General features: G+C 39.5%; 1 protein-coding gene across 5 annotated transcripts in view; it reads left to right on the top strand.

Moving 5' to 3' along the window:
- The window catches only part of LOC126253408 (mucin-5AC-like), a 448,548-nt gene that overhangs the window by 384,929 nt on the left and 44,399 nt on the right, over positions 1-19,220 (top strand). For all 5 annotated transcript variants that reach the window (XM_049954712.1, XM_049954716.1, XM_049954713.1 and 2 more), the window contains one exon: positions 13,312-13,434. In XM_049954712.1, coding sequence (XP_049810669.1) covers positions 13,312-13,434 — 123 coding nt within the window. The remainder of the gene's footprint in view (positions 1-13,311; positions 13,435-19,220) is intronic.

The raw sequence follows: 19,220 nt of genomic DNA, 5'->3' as shown, positions 1-19,220 counted from the left end.
TTCCAAAATTCACATCTTCAAAATGGTATGCACAGTGTCATCTTTGGAGGGCTGTATCTCGGAGCAGAAATTTTTTTGGAGAAAACAAAAAAAAATAATTTTTCCTTACTTAGTTCTTCATTTTAACATATGCTAAATTCAATAACATCCGAGACTATGAAGATAAGATTTTTTCCTAGCCAGCCTGAACAGATATGGACTACGCCCAATGAAAAGTCTTTGGAGGAATATAAATACAGTAATGAAATGAATGAAGGGAACAACTCAACATACAACTGAGACTTTAAGTGGTCAATAGCACCATAAACAAGGCTGAATATGTTGCTAAGATTTTAGAGAAAGTTTTTCTTCAGAAAAACCAGTACATATTACACACAGATAAACCTGCATGGCTCCAGTATAGCCATTCAGATGGATATGTGTGTGTTCTGTATGGGTTATTTCTAAGAAAGACATCGCCCAAAAGCATAGTGACATTCAGTCTTACAAATGTGCCTTTCATATGTACCTTTCAGTCACTCAGTAGTGCCTCAATTATATGATGTGTTGTTACATTTACTCCTCCAATAATAATAATAATAATAATAATAATAATATACAGAAGAAAACAGGAGAAAAAATTGAAAAATACTTCCAACTGGCTGAGGAAGTCAAGGACATTATACCAATTATACTATCAACTACAGGAGTCATACCACACAATATCCACCAGTACATCAATGCAATACAGCTACATCCAAACGTATATATACAACTACAGAAATCTGTAATTATTGATACATGTTCAATTACCTGAAAGTTCCTAAATGCAATGTAACATATGCCGTACAGTTAAAAGGAAGTCGCACTTGATCAAGGTCCGCGTCACTTTCCATTTTTAACCAGACATAACGTCTGAGAAAGGAAAGAAATAATAATAATAATAATAATAATAATAATAGTTCATTGTTATTGTTATAATAACAAAATTAGTGGTGAAAAGTAGATTGAAAGGAGCTGTGTGTGACAGGATTTGGATAATTTGTCTGATGTTCTTGTTCTGTGTCATGGTATGAGAACATGTTGTTGTTGTTGTGGTCTTCAGTCCTGAGACTGGTTTAATGCAGCTCTCCATGCTACTCTATCCTGTGCAAGCTTCTTCATCTCCCAGTACCTACTGCAAACTACATCCTTCTGAATCTGCTTAGTGTATTCATCTCTTGGTCTCCCTCTACAATTTTTACCCTCCACGCTGCCCTCCAATGCTAAATTTGTGATCCCTTGATGCCTCAAAACATGTCCTACCAACCGATCCCGTCTTCTGGTCAAGTTGTACCACAAACTTCTCTTCTCACCAATCCTATTCAATACCTCCTCATTAGTTACGTGATCTACCCACCTTATCTTCAGCATTCTTCTGTAGCACCACATTTCGAAAGCTTCTATTCTCTTCTTGTCCAAACTAGTTATCGTCCATGTTTCACTTCCTTACATGGCTACACTCCATACAAATACTTTCAGAAACGACTTCCTGACACTTAAATCTATACTCGATGTTAACAAATTTCTCTTCTTCAGAAACGATTTCCTTGCCATTGCCAGTCTACATTTTATATCCTCTCTACTGTGACCATCATCAGTTATTTTACTCCCTAAATAGCAAAACTCCTTTACTACTTTAAGTGTCTCATTTCCTAATCTAATTCCCTCAGCATCACCCGATTTAATTTGACTACATTCCATTATCCTTGTTTTGCTTTTGTTGATGTTCATCTTATATCCTCCTTTCAAGGCACTGTCCATTCCGTTCAACTGCTCTTCCAAGTCTTTTGCTGTCTCTGACAGAATTACAATGTCATCGGCGAACCTCAAAGTTTTTACTTCTTCTCCATGAATTTTAATACCTACTCCAAATTTTTCTTTTGTTTCCTTTACTGCTTGCTCAATATACAGATTGAATAACATCGGGGAGAGGCTACAACCCTGTCTCACTCCCTTCCCAACCACTGCTTCCCTTTCATGTCCCTCAACTCTCATAACTGCCATCTGGTTTCTGTACAAATTGTAAATAGCCTTTCGCTCCCTGTATTTTACCCCTGCCACCTTCAGAATTTGAAAGAGAGTATTCCAGTTAACATTGTCAAAACCTTTCTCTAAGTCTACAAATGCTAGAAACGTAGGTTTGCCTTTTCTTAATCTTTCTTCTAAGATAAGTCGTAAGGTTAGTATTGCCTCACGTGTTCCAACATTTCTACGGAATCCAAACTGATCTTCCCCGAGGTACACTTCTACCAGTTTTTCCATTCGTCTGTAAAGAATTCGTGTTAGTATTTTGCAGCCATGACTTATTAAACTGATAGTTCGGTAATTTTCACATCTGTCAACACCTGCTTTCTTTGGGATTGGAATTATTATATTCTTCTTGAAGTCTGAGGGTATTTCGCCTGTCTCATACATCTTGCTCACCAGATGGTAGAGTTTTCTCATGACTGGCTCTCCCAAGGCCATCAGTAGTTCTAATGGAATGTTCTCTACTCCCGGGGCCTTGTTTCGACTCAGGTCTTTCAGTGCTCTGTCAAACTCTTCACGCAGTATCTTATCTCCCATTTCGTCTTCATCTACATCCTCTTCCCTTTCTATAATATTGTCCTCAAGTACATCGCCCTTGTATAAACCCTCTATATACTCCTTCCACCTTTCTGCCTTCCCTTCTTTGCTTAGAACTGGGTTGCCATCTGAGCTCTTGATATTCATACAAGTGGTTCTCTTCTCTCCAAAGGTCTCTCTAATTTTCCTGTAGGCAGTATCTATCTTACCCCTAGTGAGACAAGTCTCTACATCCTTACATTTGTCCTCTAGCCATCCCTGCTTAGCCATTTTGCACTTCCTGTCAATCTCATTTTTGAGACGTTTGTATTCCTTTTTGCCTGCTTCATTTACTGCATTTTTATATTTTCTCCTTTCATCAATTAAATTCAATATTTCTTCTGTTACCCAAGGATTTCTATTAGCCCTCGTCTTTTTACCTACTTGATCGTCTGCTGCCTTCACTACTTCATCCCTCAGAGCTACCCATTCTTCTTCTACTGTATTTCTTTCCCCCATTCCTGTCAATTGTTCCCTTATGCTCTCCCTGAAACTCTCTACAACCTCTGGTTCTTTCAGTTTATCCAGGTCCCATCTCCTTAAATTCCCACCTTTTTGCAATTTCTTCAGTTTCAATCTGCAGTTCATAACCAATAGATTGTGGTCAGAGTCCACATCTGCCCCTGGAAATGTCTTACAATTTAAAATCTGGTTCCTAAATCTCTGTCTTACCATTATATAATCTATCTGATACCTTCTAGTATCTCCAGGATTCTTCCAGGTATACAACCTTCTTTTATGATTCTTGAATCAAGTGTTAGCTATGATTAAGTCATGCTCTGTGCAAAATTCTACAAGGCGGCTTCCTCTTTCATTTCTTCCCCCCAATCCATATTCACCTACTATGTTTCCTTCTCTCCCTTTTCCTACTGACGAATTCCAGTCACTCATGACTATTAAATTTTCGTCTCCCTTCACTACCTGAATAATTTCTTTTATCTCGTTATATATTTCATCAATTTCTTCATCATCTGCAGAGCTAGTTGGCATATAAACTTGTACTACTGTAGTAGGCATGGGCTTTGTGTCTATCTTGGCCACAATAATGCGTTCACTATGCTGTTTGTAGTAGCTAACCCGCACTCCTATTTTTTTATTCATTATTAAACCTACTCCTGCATTACCTCTATTTGATTTTGCATTTATAACCCTGTATTCACGTGACCAAAAGTCTTGTTCCTCCTGCCACCGAACTTCACTAATTCTCACTGTTTCTGACTTTAACCTATCCATTTCCCTTTTTAAATTTTCTAACCTACCTGCCCGATTAAGGGATCTGACATTCCACGCTCCGATCCGTAGAACACCAGTTTCCTTTCTCCTGATAACGACGTCCTCTTGAGTAGTCCCCGCCCGGAGATCGGAATGGGGGACTATTTTACCTCCGGAATATTTTACCCAAGAGGACGCCATCATCATTTAATCATACAGTAAAGCTGCATGTCCTCAGGAAAAATTACGGCTGTAGTTTCCCCCTTGCTTTCAGCCGTTCGCAGTACCAGCACAGCAAGGCCGTTTTGGTTAATGTTACAAGGCCAGATCAGTCAATCATCCAGACTGTTGCCCCTGCAACTACTGAAAAGGCTGCTGCCCCTCTTCAGGAACCACATGTTTGTCTGGCCTCTCAACAGATACCCCTCCGTTGTGGTTGCACCTACGGTACGGCCATCTGTATCGCTGAGGCACGCAAGCCTCCCCACCAACGGCAAGGTCCATGGTTCATGGAGGGGTATGAGAACATACATTTCCCCAAATGTGAAAATTAATTGACAAGCATCCATCACGCATCATAGATGTGAAAATATTGGATTGTTGTCTCTTTGGGCCACTAAATGCAAGCAGTGTTTGGGTACATGGTTTCAGGACAGCGAGAGACTGAAACGGGCTGTGGCTCTGGATGCAGGACAAGGCCCTTTACCAATTTTGAGCACAAAGTCCAGTTTGTCAGTGGAGAGAAACTATCATTCCAAACTTCTAAATTACCACTTTCTTGCAGTTGAATAAAAAATACTTTGGCTTACTGACCCACACTGTTATTTTCATTATGATCTCTAAAGGTCTGCTTCATGCACAATATAAAATAATACTTATGTGCAACTTCCTGCACATTCATTAACAATATATTCAAATCAGAATATTGTAGAATGATTTAGACTTTTATAGGAGGTTTGTTTTTTTACAATGGCTATGAGAAATGGAAGCATGCTTATGATTTGAGTCACTATTTTCCTTGAAGTTTCCAGCAGTTTTCATTCTTAAGTCAGCTTTTTCGTAGAAGAAAATTGTAACAACATTTTGACATATAATGGATTTGTAGCTATCAAAACCAAAGTGCTTTGTAAATTATTGGCCAACTTAAATAATTGTCTTTTGTTTCAAATTTCACTGGAGCCAATTGCTGCTGTAAAATTGTCACAAGCAGACTGTTCTGCGCATATGCCTTTGTTGTTTACTTGTGGGTAAAGTTTAGTCTAGAATAAAATCTTCACATGTGCTATAGAATAAACATAGACTTTTCCGGAATGATAACACAGTACAGCCATTAATGACAGTATTCCTTTTCACCTTCCAATATGATGCAGTAAATCTATAACACACCATGCACTTCCTTAAATTTGCTGAGTGACTCAGGAATTTGATCGCCTCTACATCTACATCTACATCTTCATCTCGCAAACCACCTCATGGTGTGTGGTGAAGGGTATGTGTGGCACCACCATCCGCCCCCCCCCCCCCCCCACACACACACACACACACCGGCCACTCCCCTCCAGCATACAGTGTTCGAGTCAAGAAGAGCATGTAGGAAGCTTGAGTGTCAGTAAACCTCTATATTAGTTCTAATTTCTCAGATATGCACATTGTTGCTCGAATCATAAGCAGCACAGCAGATGTGCAAACTAACATCATAGTATCAAACCTAAAGGGCTGCAACAGCCTTGTAGCCATACAATGCTTATTTTCATAACAAATCATATGTACTAACTTTTTATAGACATGCCGACACAGTCCTTTACATATAACTTGAAATGAGTTATTAGCAGTCTGTTATCTGAATCAGCTCAGTTTAAAATAAAAACATCTATGTTCTTAGTTCTGAGTGCTTTTTGTTTGTTTGTTTGTCCTTTCTTAAATTTTATTTTACACTTTTTACAAAGTATCAAATGGGTAAGGACTATGCTTGTTGTAGCTGGACACAAGGAGAATTGGCCACTGTCTGGAAACAGCTAGAAGCTGTATTTGATTTAACAGGATTTGGGCTACTGCTCTATGTTGCAATGATAATATTCAGCAGAAATTCAAAAGCATTGTTAAATATTTCTTAGAAAAGTGTGCATTGAACATTGTTTTAAGGGACAGGAAAGACTCACCATGGTTTAACAGCTTAAGTTTGTCCTACGTAAAGGCAGTAAGACCTCTCCACAGTCGAACTATCATCATTGCCACTTCCAGTGCAGAAGGACCCGGGGTTCGATCGGCAGTATCACATCAGATTTTCACTGAGGTGGGAAGGTATGGAACGGGATCCTCTCCTCAGTCTCGTGAGGTCACAAGAGGAGGAGCTGCTCGAATAAATAAGCAGCGATGCCACGAGGATTCATCTTCTGGTAACAGCGGCTGGTGGGACCGGTGACGTGCTGATCGTACATCTCACCATCACAGACTGCTCCTCGTACTGCCTCGTAGCCAGCAGTCTACCAGCGGGAACAGGTCTATGGCCTCATCCACGATTGGTGTTTCTATTTATGTAAAGTCATTAAGCAGATCAAAACCACTATTCAGTTGCTCAGTGACCATGCTGGCACCAAAATAGAAGGATACAGAGGAAAGGACAAAATACAGAATTCGGTCTTCTGAAATCGTTTCACCACAGAAGATTGTAATACGGTTCCTCCTTATGGTCATTGCACCGATGGTGGATATGGACAGAAATGAATGCAGAATGAAAAAACAACTACAATAGTTAAGTGGTGGAAAGGCATGTGATACCTGTGATGTTCTAGAGAGATAATGGGAAAGAACTTGTTCCCGTTCTAGCAGCAGTTTATTGTATGTTACTGTAACAACAGTGTGCCTCATGACTAGGTGGGGTGGGAGGTGGTGGTGGTGGGGGTAGGGGGGGGGGAGCTCAGGTCATTTCCGTTACAAGTATGGTCATTGGACAGACCTACATTATTTTAGACCTCACTGAAATCAGTCTGTTGCAGAACTGCAGAACGTGCTTCGTGCTCAAACATTACGACCTTATGACATTTTCAGACAACAAAAATCTCCTCTATAACAATCACAATGGATTTCACAAATAAAGACTTGTGAAACTCAGCTCATTCTTTATGTCCATGAAATCCAGAGCACGTCAGAGATGCTCCAATAAAGAAGCAGTGGCACTATGAGAATTCATCCACTGGCAATAACGGACGGTGGGACTGGTGACACCTGGAAGGCACTCGATTCAGTTCCGCACTGCCGTGTAGTGTAAAAATATGACCATATCGAGTATCAGACCCGATTTGTGACTGGAAACACACATTCTTTGCAGATAGAACTCACCATGTCACTCATTTTTGTAACAGAGTCAACATATGTAAAAGTAATTTCAGGAGTACCCCAAGGAAGTGTGTCAGACTGTAACTGTTTACAGTATACACGGCGTCCCTGAAATGTTGCGAGGCTTGAGAACTGTATAGCAACTCGAGGCCACAAACATCGTTGTACACTGCTAGCTGGTGCTGTATGTGAAAAGCACTGGAGGCCCCCCTCCCCGCCCCAACTAGGTGGGGCTGTATACGAGAGTGCTGGAGGGTGGATGTGAGGATTTCCTCAATTTAACACTAGTCAGCACAGAACGGTATACAAACAGTGAGCCTGCAGACATGCACTTAATGTGCGACACTGCCGATTACAGTGGACAGGTTGTCAGACACATTCATCGCGAGGGCTTCCCAGACAGACATCGGTTACACCACAGTTTATTTGGATATCTTCATCAAATTCTGTGCCAGCATGGGTCATTATGAAGTGGCAGGGGTAGTGAGAGCAGGCCGCAATCGATGCTTTCAGACGTTAAGGAAGAAAGTGTTTTGGTTGTTACGCAGACTGATTAAAGTATCAGCTTGTGTGCCACTGCCTCAGACTTAAGAATGTCTCTTACATGTGCCCAACACATTCTGAATGCTAAGTCCTTAAAGGTCTTTAATGTATAAAGGGTGCAATTACTGCACCACAATGACCATCCTGCACATGTATGTTTCACACAATGGTTGCTCCAATAAAGTGACAGAGATGTACTTTTTCCAGCTTACGTGTTGTTCATTGATGAGGCCACATTCACTACGGATGACATATTCAATCACCACAACAGTGTTTGTGGGCACTAAAAATCCTCGAGGGGCCCAAAACCACACGGCAGATCACCTCATAGTTAATATGCAAGTGAATTTGGTCAGCAACAGCTCAGTTTCGCCATACCTTTTATCCCGCTCATCTGCCGCAAATTGTCAGATGTTTCTGGAACAGGTTCTTTCTGGCTTGCTTGAAGATTTTCCAGCAAATATGAGATGCAGCATGTCGTTCAAACACGATGGGTCACCTACTCATTTTGGACTGGCTGTTCGCAGGCATTCGTACAATTCATTCCTGCATTGACGGAGTGGCCGTGGTCGACCAGTTCCCTCGCACCCACACTCACCAGATTTATTGAGCCTCCAATTCTTTCTGTGGGCAGCAATGAAATCTCTCGTGTATTGTGATCCTGTGGAGTCTAAAATGGATCTCATTGGAAGAGTTGTCTGTGCAGTTGCTGCAATCAAAGAAATTCCCAGTGTGTCCGGCAGACTGTGCTCAGTCAGTGCCAGTAGTGCTCGGTGTCTGCTGGTACAGACTTCAAGCATCTGCTGCAACGTTAGAGCAATGTGCATGTCTTACACTGTGTGTACTCACTGTGTCCAATAAATGTTTCCATGGATCACTTTTGGTTTCCTTTATGATCTTCGACCTCTGCTACCTCTTACCCCTGATGTCTGTGGTCGTGGGTTACTATGCAATTCTCAATCCTTTTAATGTGCCTCACATCTTGTAGAAGTCTGCCACATTATTTCTGTGACAGCCTTTATATAAATGATCTAGTGGATAATCTCGGCAGCTCCATGAGGCTGTTCACAGATGATGTGAAGGTAGCGACATCAGGAAACAGTAGCAAACTGCAGAGGATTGACGATTGTCTCAGGGTCAAAGTTGATCGTAAATATAAATAAATGTAACATATTGCACACAGATAGGCAGAGAAATCCACTATTGTATCATTACACTATTGGTGACAAATCACTGGAACCAGTAACTACTGTAAAACACCTAGCAATAACATCGTGAGTGACCTGAACCAGAATGATCACATAAAGCAAATTGTGGGAAAAGCATATACCAGGCTGAAATTCATAGGAAGAATCTTAAGAAAATTTATCCACAAAAGAAGTAGCTCACGAAACACTTTTTGTAAATTCTTGAGCATTGCTCGATCAAACTCTGACCCTTACCAGGTTGAATTAACGCAAGAGTGTTGAGACGTGCATTGTGTCACACAATTGTCTGGTCAGTGAAAGACAAGTAAAGAGATGTACAACAAACTCCAGTGGTAGATGCTACAACAGAAGTGTTGTGTGTGATGAGGATGCTTACTATTAAATTTCTGAGGAAGCACATTATGGGAAGAGTCAATCATCATACACTATGTGATCAAAAGTATCCAGACACCCCCAAAAAACATACTTTTTCATATTAGGTGCACTGTGCTTCCACCTACTGCCAGGTACTCCATATCAGCAACCTCAGTAGTCATTAGACATTGTGAGAGAGCAGAACGGGGCACTCCGCAGAACTCATGGACTTCGGACATGGTCAGGTGATTGGGTGTCACTTGTGTCATATGACTGTACATGAGATTTCAACACTCCTAAACGTCCCTAGGTCCACTGTTTCTGACGTGATGGCGAAGTGGAAATGTGAAGGGACACGTGCACCACAAAAATGTACAGGCTGACCTAATCTGTTGACTGACAGAGAATGCCGACAGTTGAAGAGGGTCGTAATGTGTGATAGGCAGACATCTATCTAGACCATCACACAGGAATTCCAAACTGAATTAGGATCCATTACAAGTACTATGACAGTTAGGTGGGAGGTGAGAAAACTTGGATTTCATGGTCGAGCGGCTGCTCTTAAGCCACACATCACGCCAGTAAATGCCAAACAATGCCTCGCTTGGTTTAACGAGCGTAAACATTGGACAATTGAACATTGGAAAAACATTGTGTGGAGTGACAAATAACAGTACACAATGTGGCAATCTGATGGCAGGGTGTGGGTGAGGCGAATGCCTGCTGAACACCTGCCAGTGTGTGTAGTGCCAACAGTAAAATTCAGAGGCGGTGTTGTTATGGTGTGGTTGTGTTTTTCATGGAGGGGGCTTGCACCCCTTGTTGTTTTGCATGGCACTAACACAGTTCAGGCCTACACTGATGTTTTAATCACCTTCTTGCTTCCCACTGTTGAAGAGTGATTCGGGGATGGTGATTGCATCTTTCAACGCTATCGAGCGCCTGTTCCTAACGCACGGCTTGTAGCGGAGTGGTTACAGGACAGTAACATCCTTGTAATGGACTGGCCTGCACATAGTCCTAACCTGAATCCTATAGAACACCTTTGGGATGTTTTGGAGCACCGACTTCGTGCCAGGCCTCACCAGACCAACTCTGATATCTCTCCACAGTGCAGCACTCTGTGAAGAATGGGCTGCCATTCCCCAAGAAACCTTCCAGCACCTGACTGAACGTATGCCCGCGAGAGTGGAAGCTGTCATCAAGGCTAAGGGTGGGCCCACAGCACACTGAATCCCAGCATTACCGATGGAGAGTGCCACAAACTTGTAAGTCATTTTCAGCCAAGTGTCCAGATACTTTTGATCACATAGTGTATTACTTCTTCCCACATACATCTCACAATGAGCTAGTTTCACAAGTCTTTATTTGTGAAATCCATTGTGATTGTTATAGAGGAGATTTTTGCTGTCTGAAAATGTCATAATGTCGTAATGTTTGAGCACGAAGCACGTTCTGCAACAGACTGATTTCAGTGAGGTCTAAAATAATGTAGGTCTGTCCAATGACCATACTTGTAACGGAAATGACCTGTGCCCCCCCCCTCCCCCCCCCCACCACCACCACCACCACCTCCCACCCCACCTAGTCATGAGGCACACTGTTGTTACAGTGACCTACGATAAACTGCTGCTAGAACGGGAACAAGTTCTTTCCCATTATCTCTGTAGAACATCACAGGTATCACATGTCTTTCCACCACTTAACTATTGTAGTTGTTTTTTCATTCTGCATTCATTTCTGTCCATATCCACCATCGGTGCAATGACCACAAGGAGGAACCGTATTACAATCTTCTGTGGTGAAACGATTTCAGAAGACCGAATTCTGTATTTTGTCCTTTCCTCTGTATCCTTCCATTTTGGTGCCAGCATGGTCACTGAGCAACTGAATAGCGGTTTTGATCTGCTTAATGACTTTACATAAATAGAAACACCAATCGTGGATGAGGCCATAGACCTGTTCCCGCTGGTAGACTGCTGGCTACGAGGCAGTACGAGGAGCAGTCTGTGATGGTGAGATGTACGATCAGCACGTCACCGGTCCCACCAGCCGCTGTTACCAGATGATGAATCCTCATGGCATCGCTGCTTATTTATTTGAGCAGCTCCTCCTCTTGTGACCTCACGAGACTGAGGAGAGGATCCCGTTCCATACCTTTCCACCTCAGTGAAAATCTGATGTGATACTGCCGATCGAACCCCGGGTCCTTCTGCACTGGAAGTGGCAATGATGATAGTTCGACTGTGGAGAGGTCTTACTGCCTTTATGTAAGACAAACTTAAGCTGTTAAACCATGGTGAGTCTTTCCTGTCCCTTAAAACAATGTTCAATGCACACTTTTCTAAGAAATATTTAACAATGCTTTTGAATTTCTGCTGAATATTATCATTGCAACATAAAGCAGTAGCCCAAATCCTGTTAAATCAAATACAGCTTCTAGCTGTTTCCAGACAGTGGCCAATTCTCCTTGTGTCCAGCTACAACAAGCATAGTCCTTACCCATTTGATACTTTGTAAAAAGTGTAAAATAAAATTTAAGAAAGGACAAACAAACAAACGAAAAACACTCAGAACTAAGAACATAGATGTTTTTATTTTAAACTGAGCTGATTCAGATATCAGACTGCTTAAAGCTCATTTCAAGTTATATGTAAAGGACTGTGTCGGCATGTCTATAAAAAGTTAGTACATATGACTTGTTATGAAAATAAGCATTGTATGGCTACAAGGCTGTTGCAGCCCTTTAGGTTTGATACTATGATGTTAGTTTGCACATCTGCTGTGCTGCTTATGATTAGAGCAACTCCTCCATTGGTCTCACTAGCGTGAGCCAGTTCTGGTTCAGAACTTTTGACTGGGACAAAAGTCCAAAGTGATTTACAGAAATTGGGCTCATAACCTTCACATTGGTAGATATCGGCATAACTACTAACCCAGAGAACCTCTCTGAATTTGATGGACCTCACGTTTGGAGTATCATCTTAATCAACAACTGCAGAATCTGTGAGTATTTTTCAAAACCACATAAAAATTTCATCCTGGAATCCTGTCCCTCATACCCCCTTTTTCTCTCATTGCCTAAGGCCTTATTGGTGACAATAGTGTCATGTAAGTAGAAAGATTGATCTGAGGTGTGATATGACTGACCTAACAAACAGCATGGAAGAAAGGGTTGTACAGAACACAAAGAATGGAATGTGCCAAAGAGATATTGAGATTCAGCTGTTTGTAGTAGGGATTGAAAATGTGTGTAAAATAATTCCTCTTTCTGTTTGTACCCAGGTAGCAGTTTCTTCTGCCTTGAGTGCATTATCATCTGAGTGCTGTGGTTCTTCAAATACTGTTAAGCCAAAAGTGTAATCTGTAGTCTGTGTATATAATTAGCAAGAAACCTGTATATTAAACTGCAATCTAAGTTAATTGTGTAACAATTATTATGTTTAAAACTACAAAATCAGTTTTTACATTGAGGAAAACAATAAAAATTGTAAAGATTAGTTAGAGAATCAGTAGGCAATCAGAGGGATGAACACAGTGAAGAGAAAGTAATGAAACTAAAAGTTGTTTTTGTTGTGTGCTGTGGCACACCAGATGTATCCTCCACTCTGTATTTGATGTGCTTTTACTCAAAATCTGCTAGAGTTTCTCATTCTATTTGTGAACTGTTTGTTGCACTGTGAGAACAGAGCTTCTGGCTGCTGGTGGTGGTCCTGCATTGTACAGTTAGTCAAACGGTGTACCCTTTGTGTGATCTGTTATTATTCTATATGTTTCATAAGAGTGACATCTGTGTTCTTGTATGTGCAGATCTGTTCCAGGCTGGGCAGGCATTTTCAGCTGCACATTTCTCGGCTGTATATTCAAAAACGTTAGGGGAGACGTGTATCAAATATTGATGTTCGTGTGTAGAAGTATGTTTTAGCAGGTGGCCCTACCTCATCAGCTTAAGGTTTTCTCATGCCATTCCTGAGCACGGGTTGAAGGCACTTGAGTTTTGAAGGAAGCTGACTGCTGATATCAACTGTTGCAGGCAGCAGACGGTCCGCAGCAGTCGCAGGTGGAGGCAGTGGCAGCGGGAGCAGCTGGTATGCGGAAGCTGGGCTCTGGGGCTCGCTCACTTCTAGTCCCAACAGCAGTGACACCTCCGAGCAAGGTGAATGTGATGATTGTGATAAACACACCAAATGTTTTGAGCTTAGAGTGAAAGTGTATCAGGGACATCTACTGCCAGAAAAAAAAAAGAAAAAAATTCCTGCTGTCAGAAACCTTATAAAATCTTGTAGTTACAGTGTAAACAGAAAGAAAACTTTGTTACCAGAAAATTTTCATTTGAAGTGACACCCCAGCTGATGGGCTTTTTTCTAACATAGTTGTCAGTAGAATTCAGTTACAAGCTGCACAGTAGGATCAGTTATTGTTAATTAGTAGTAGGGAAAATAAATTCTTGAACTGTGTCTATCATCATTATGAAGTCTTTATTAATAATGGTGTCTAGAAAACAAGTTGGCTGCTGTTGGCTGATTTTGTCATAGATTTTTTTTTTTCCCTACACCCTGACACTGATTTAATTAAGGAGTTTTAAGTTTGTATCATGTTACAACAGTAACTGAAACGTGTAATAGTGTGTGGAGTAGGGGAGGGCGGACAATAACACTATGTGATCTAGACAGTGTTGTTTGTAAAAATCAACTTTTGTATTTCTATCCTAGTAATGTGTCACTATGATCATCTTCTGGTTTTCGGGTGGCTACATAAAGTCTGATTTTGAGCTAAGACTTCCTGTTATTTAGAGCCTTGCTCACCTTGTTATTTCAGCACAATCGCCAACCTTTTCTGATTGAACTTCTTTATTTGAAGTGCTGCATTTAATGTTGGAAGCTAAGAGTACAAGCCAACATCCGAATCTTGAAATAAACGGAAGGCTTCTCATTAACAGTGCCTTCTATATTGTACTATTCTTTATAATAACTGTATATACATACATACATTCAAACATTAATCCTTGTTCCATAGATAATGAATACGACATTTCGTAATGATGTAGAACATGTCACTTTAACATAAGTTTTCTTTACATTAATTAATTAATTAATTAATTTTTTTACGGTTACTACTTCATATCTAAGAATTCAGCTATCGAGTAAAAGAAGTAGTCATTCAGAAATTATTTTAATTTGCTTTTAGATGTTGGTAGGCTATCTGTCAGACTTTTAATACTATTTGGCAAATGACCAAACATTTCTGTGGCAGCATAATTCACAGATTTCTGTGCCAAAGTGAGATTTAATTCAGAATAGTGAAGATAACCCTTGCTTCTAGTATTGTAGCTATGCACTTCACTGTTATTTTTGAATTGGGATGGGCTATTAATTACATATTTCATAAGTGAATATATGTATTGTGAAGGTACTGTGAATATCCAGAGTTCCTTAAATGAATGTCTACAAGGTGGTCTTGGGTAGGCTCCAGCTATTATTCTGATTACATACTTTTGTGCAATGAATACTTTATCTCTTACTGATGAATTGCCACAAACTATGATGCCGTATGAAAGCAGTGAATGAAAATAGGCATAGTAGGCTAATTTACTGTCATGCTTATCACCAAAATTTGCAATAACCCTAATAGCATAAGTAGCTGAACATAACCATTTCAGTAGATCATCATTGTGTTTCTTCCAATTCAATTTCTCATCAATGCACATGCTCAGAAATTTTGAGTATTCTGCCTTAGCAACAGACTTCTGTTCATAGTCTATATTTATCAATGGTGTTATGCCATTTACGATACAGAATTGTATAAACTGTGTTTTCTGAAAATTTAATGAGAGTCCATTTGCAGAGAACCACTTAATGATTTTCTGAAAGACATTATTTACAATTTCTTGAGCTGATTCTTGCTTGTTGCGTGTGATTACAATACTTGCATCAGCAAAAAGAACTAGCTTTGCATCATCATGAATATAGAGTGGCAAGTCATGGTATATATATATATATATATATATATATATATATATATATATATATATGGTTATAATAGAGGGAAACATTCCACATAGGAAAAATGTATCTAAAAACAAAGATGATGTGACTTACCAAATGAAAGTGCTGGCAGGTCGACAGACACACAAACGAACACAAACATACACACAAAATTCAAGCTTTCGCAACAAACTGTTGCCTCATCAGGAAAGAGGGAAGGAGAGGGAAAGACGAAAGGATATGTCTGCTTGTGAGATGTCTGCTTGTGTCTGTATATGTGTGGATGGATGTGTGTGTGTGTGTGTGTGTGTGTGTGTGTGTGTGTGTGTGTGTGTGTGCGAGTGTATACCCATCCTTTTTTCCCCCTAAGGTAAGTCTTTCCGCTCCCGGGATTGGAATGACTCCTTACCTTCTCCCTTAAAACCCATATCCTTTCATCTTTCCCTCTCCTTCCCTCTTTCCTGATGAGGCAACAGTTTGTTGCGAAAGCTTGAATTTTGTGTGTATGTTTGTGTTCGTTTGTGTGTCTGTCGACCTGCCAGCACTTTCATTTGGTAAGTCACATCATCTTTGTATATATATTGAGAACAATAAGGGACCCAAGACTGAAACCTGTGGGACACCATTCTTGGTACCTCCCCAGTTAGAGTACTCTGTTGGTTTTTGCAGACTATCTGTACTGTTAATTTCAACCTTCTGCGTTCTTCCAGTTAAGTATGAATTAAACCATTTTGCACTGTCCCACTCATACCACAATACTTAAGCTTATCTAGAAGAATTTTGAGATTCACACAATCAAAAGCCTTTGAGAGATCACAAAATATCCCAATGGGTGATGTTCGGTTATTCAATGCATTAAATATTTGATCAGTGGAAGCATATATAGCATTTTCTGTTGAAAAGCCTTACTGAAAACCAAATTGACATTTTGTTAGTACTTCATTTTTACGAATATGTGATGCTACTCTTGAATACATTACTTTTTCAAGTATTTTGGATAAAGCTGTCAGAAGCAAGATTGGGCAGTAGTTGTTAGCATTAGACATATCCCCTTTTTTATGCAATGGTTTAACAATAGCACATTTCAGTCTATGTGGAAAATGCCCTGTCTCAGTGAGCTACTACATATGTGGCTGAGAATCTTACTTATTTGTTGGGAACAAGCTTTTAGTACTCTTGTGGAAATGCCATCATTCCATGTGAGCTTTTACTTTTGAGTAAATTTATCATGAGAGGTGGGTTGAATTTCAATTTTATCAAATTGCGTAGGTACTGCCTCTTCCATATACTGCCTTGCATTTTCTAATGAATGTCTCGGTCCTATTTTCTCTACAACACTTAAAAAATGGTTATTAAAATGTTTTCTACTTATGACTTCTCGTTAATAAACTTTTCATTGTGTTTGATAGAAATACAGTCTTCCTCTGCTCTTGGTTGTCCTGCTTCCCTTTTAAAAATATTCCAAATCGTTTTAATTTTATTATCAGATGTACCAATCTCAGACATAATGCACATACTTCTGGACTTTTTAATAACTTTTCTTAATATAGTGCAGTAGTTTTTATACTGTTTCACTGTTTTGGGATCATTACTACTCCTAGCTATAAGATACGTTTCTCTTTTCTGTTTACAAGATATTTTTATCCCTTTAGTAAGCCATGGCTGTTTACATGGTTTCTTACAATTATATTTCACTGTTTTCTTAGGGAAACTGTTTTCAAATATACTCACAAAGGTATCATGAAATAGGTTAAATTTTAAATTAGCATCATGTTTCCTGTACACCTCATCCCAGTCTAACTGTTGCAAGCTTTCCCTAAAATTTTGAATTGTTAAATCGTTAATTGAACGTACTATTTTGGAGGACTGTTTTGCATTACTGTATGGAGCTATATCATATACTGTAACTAGCTGTGCATCATGATCAGACAGACCATTCTTAATAGGAAAAGTTTGATTAAATTTATCTTAGTCTATGAAAACATTATCTATCAGTGTGCTACTTTCCTGTACCACCTGAGTAGGAAAATCAATAACTGATGTCAAATTTAAAGAACCAAGTAATACTTAAAGGTCAAGCTTTCTATTGGACTCTTCAGAAAATCTACATTGAAATCCCCACAAACAATAATTTGCTTTCCTCTGTCTGACAGATAGCATAACAAAGAATAAAAGTTTTTCAAAAATAGTTGAAAATTTCCCAGTGGGGACCTATACATGGCTACAACTATAAAAGTGCTATTATTTAGTTTAAGCTCATGCACACATGCTTCTATATGTTGCTCTATGCAAAAATTTTTTAGTTTTCAAATTTTTCACACTATGACAGATTTTAACATATATGGCAATTCCTCCTCTCTCCTTAGTGGCTCTACTTACATGTGCTGAAACTTATATACACCTACATTTACCATTTCCATACCTGTGACTATATGATATTCAGACAGGCATAGTACAACTATTCTGCCCTCAGTTTGTAAATCTTCTAAACAAACAAGAAGCTAATCTACTTTGTTTTTTAATCCCCTGATATTCTCATGCAAAATATTAACATTATTTTTCACTGCGATTTTATGTGAATCTTGTGACATACTAACATTATTTTTCACTGTACTCTTATGAGAATCTTGTGATATTTTCACATCTCAAGTACCTGCCTGTCTGAACTTCTCATTAAGCTTAATTTCAATCAATGTAGGATGACTGGACACTGATCTTAGCCTATAAAAAAGTTCTCCCATGAGTTTCAGTGCTTCCCCCCCCCCTCCCCCCTAAAGATTATGCTATCATCCCATCCAGTTTACCCTTCCCTTTCCTATAGAGATGCAGGCCATGTCTTGTGAAGTTCCACCTACCAATACCATCAACAGGAACCAAACCTATGCCTGACAAAATAGCCACCCAAAGCAGCTGATCTACTCTGTTTTATCTAAGTAATCCTTCAATGTATAAAATGTATTGCATAACAGGTATTTTTAGCTGCCTTTTTAAATAAGTGTATTTTTGCAATTTCTTTAATCTCTTTTGGTAATTTATTGTACAGTTTTATTCCTTGGTAGAAAATGCTATTTTGAGTTTTATGTTCCTTTTTCTTGGTAAATGTAAGTTAAGTCTATCTCTCGTTGCACGGTCATGGACATAGCTGTTTGTGCAGTAATTACCAGTGTTATTTTTTATGTGTACAACCGACTGGGAAATTTATTCACATGGAGCAGTTAAAATCCCGTGTTTTTAACAGATCTTTACAATGAGCTTGACTAGTATTTTTTGGTTATTATTCTTATGACTCTTTTCTGGAGTTTCAAAATTGTGTTCATATTTTGTGTGCTTGTCCCCCCCCCCCCCCCCCCCCTCCCTCGTCAAGAAGAATGCCATAGCTAAGAGAATAATAAGTACTGTGACTAAAAGACACTGCATGTTACACACTGATGACAGGATTCTAAGGGCATAACATGCTGATGACATTCTGTTTGCAGGTACCTTTGTGTGTTCGCACCACTTCAACTGAGAATCAATACTCATTCCTAAAAATTTTGCATTTGTTACACAGTCTATAGCAGTGCCATCTGCATTTAATTTAACATTGTCATTTTTCCTCTTCAAACTGAAATTAATGGCATTAGTTTTCTTTATGTTCAATGTCACTTTATTGCTTAATGATCAATCATAAACTTCCTTGAGAGTTTCATTTGCTTTCTCAGAAAGGAGTTCTCGTTTTCTCAGTGACTATAATATTGCTGTCATCAGCGAAGAGAATTTTTTCACCATGTGTAACACTATGGGGAAAGTCATTGATGAATATCAGGAACAGTGTTGGTCCTAATATGCTACCTTGCAGAACCCCTATATTAATTTATTTTGATTCTGATAAGTTTTTTACTAAATGTTTGGATCTATTTGAAGTATGTGTTATCTCTGCTTTTTGTACCCTATCTGTTAGGTATGATCAAAACCAGTC

Source organism: Schistocerca nitens, chromosome 4, assembly GCF_023898315.1.
Source record: "Schistocerca nitens isolate TAMUIC-IGC-003100 chromosome 4, iqSchNite1.1, whole genome shotgun sequence".
Taxonomy (NCBI): domain Eukaryota; kingdom Metazoa; phylum Arthropoda; class Insecta; order Orthoptera; family Acrididae; genus Schistocerca; species Schistocerca nitens.
This window is presented reverse-complemented; position numbering and strand designations above follow the sequence as displayed.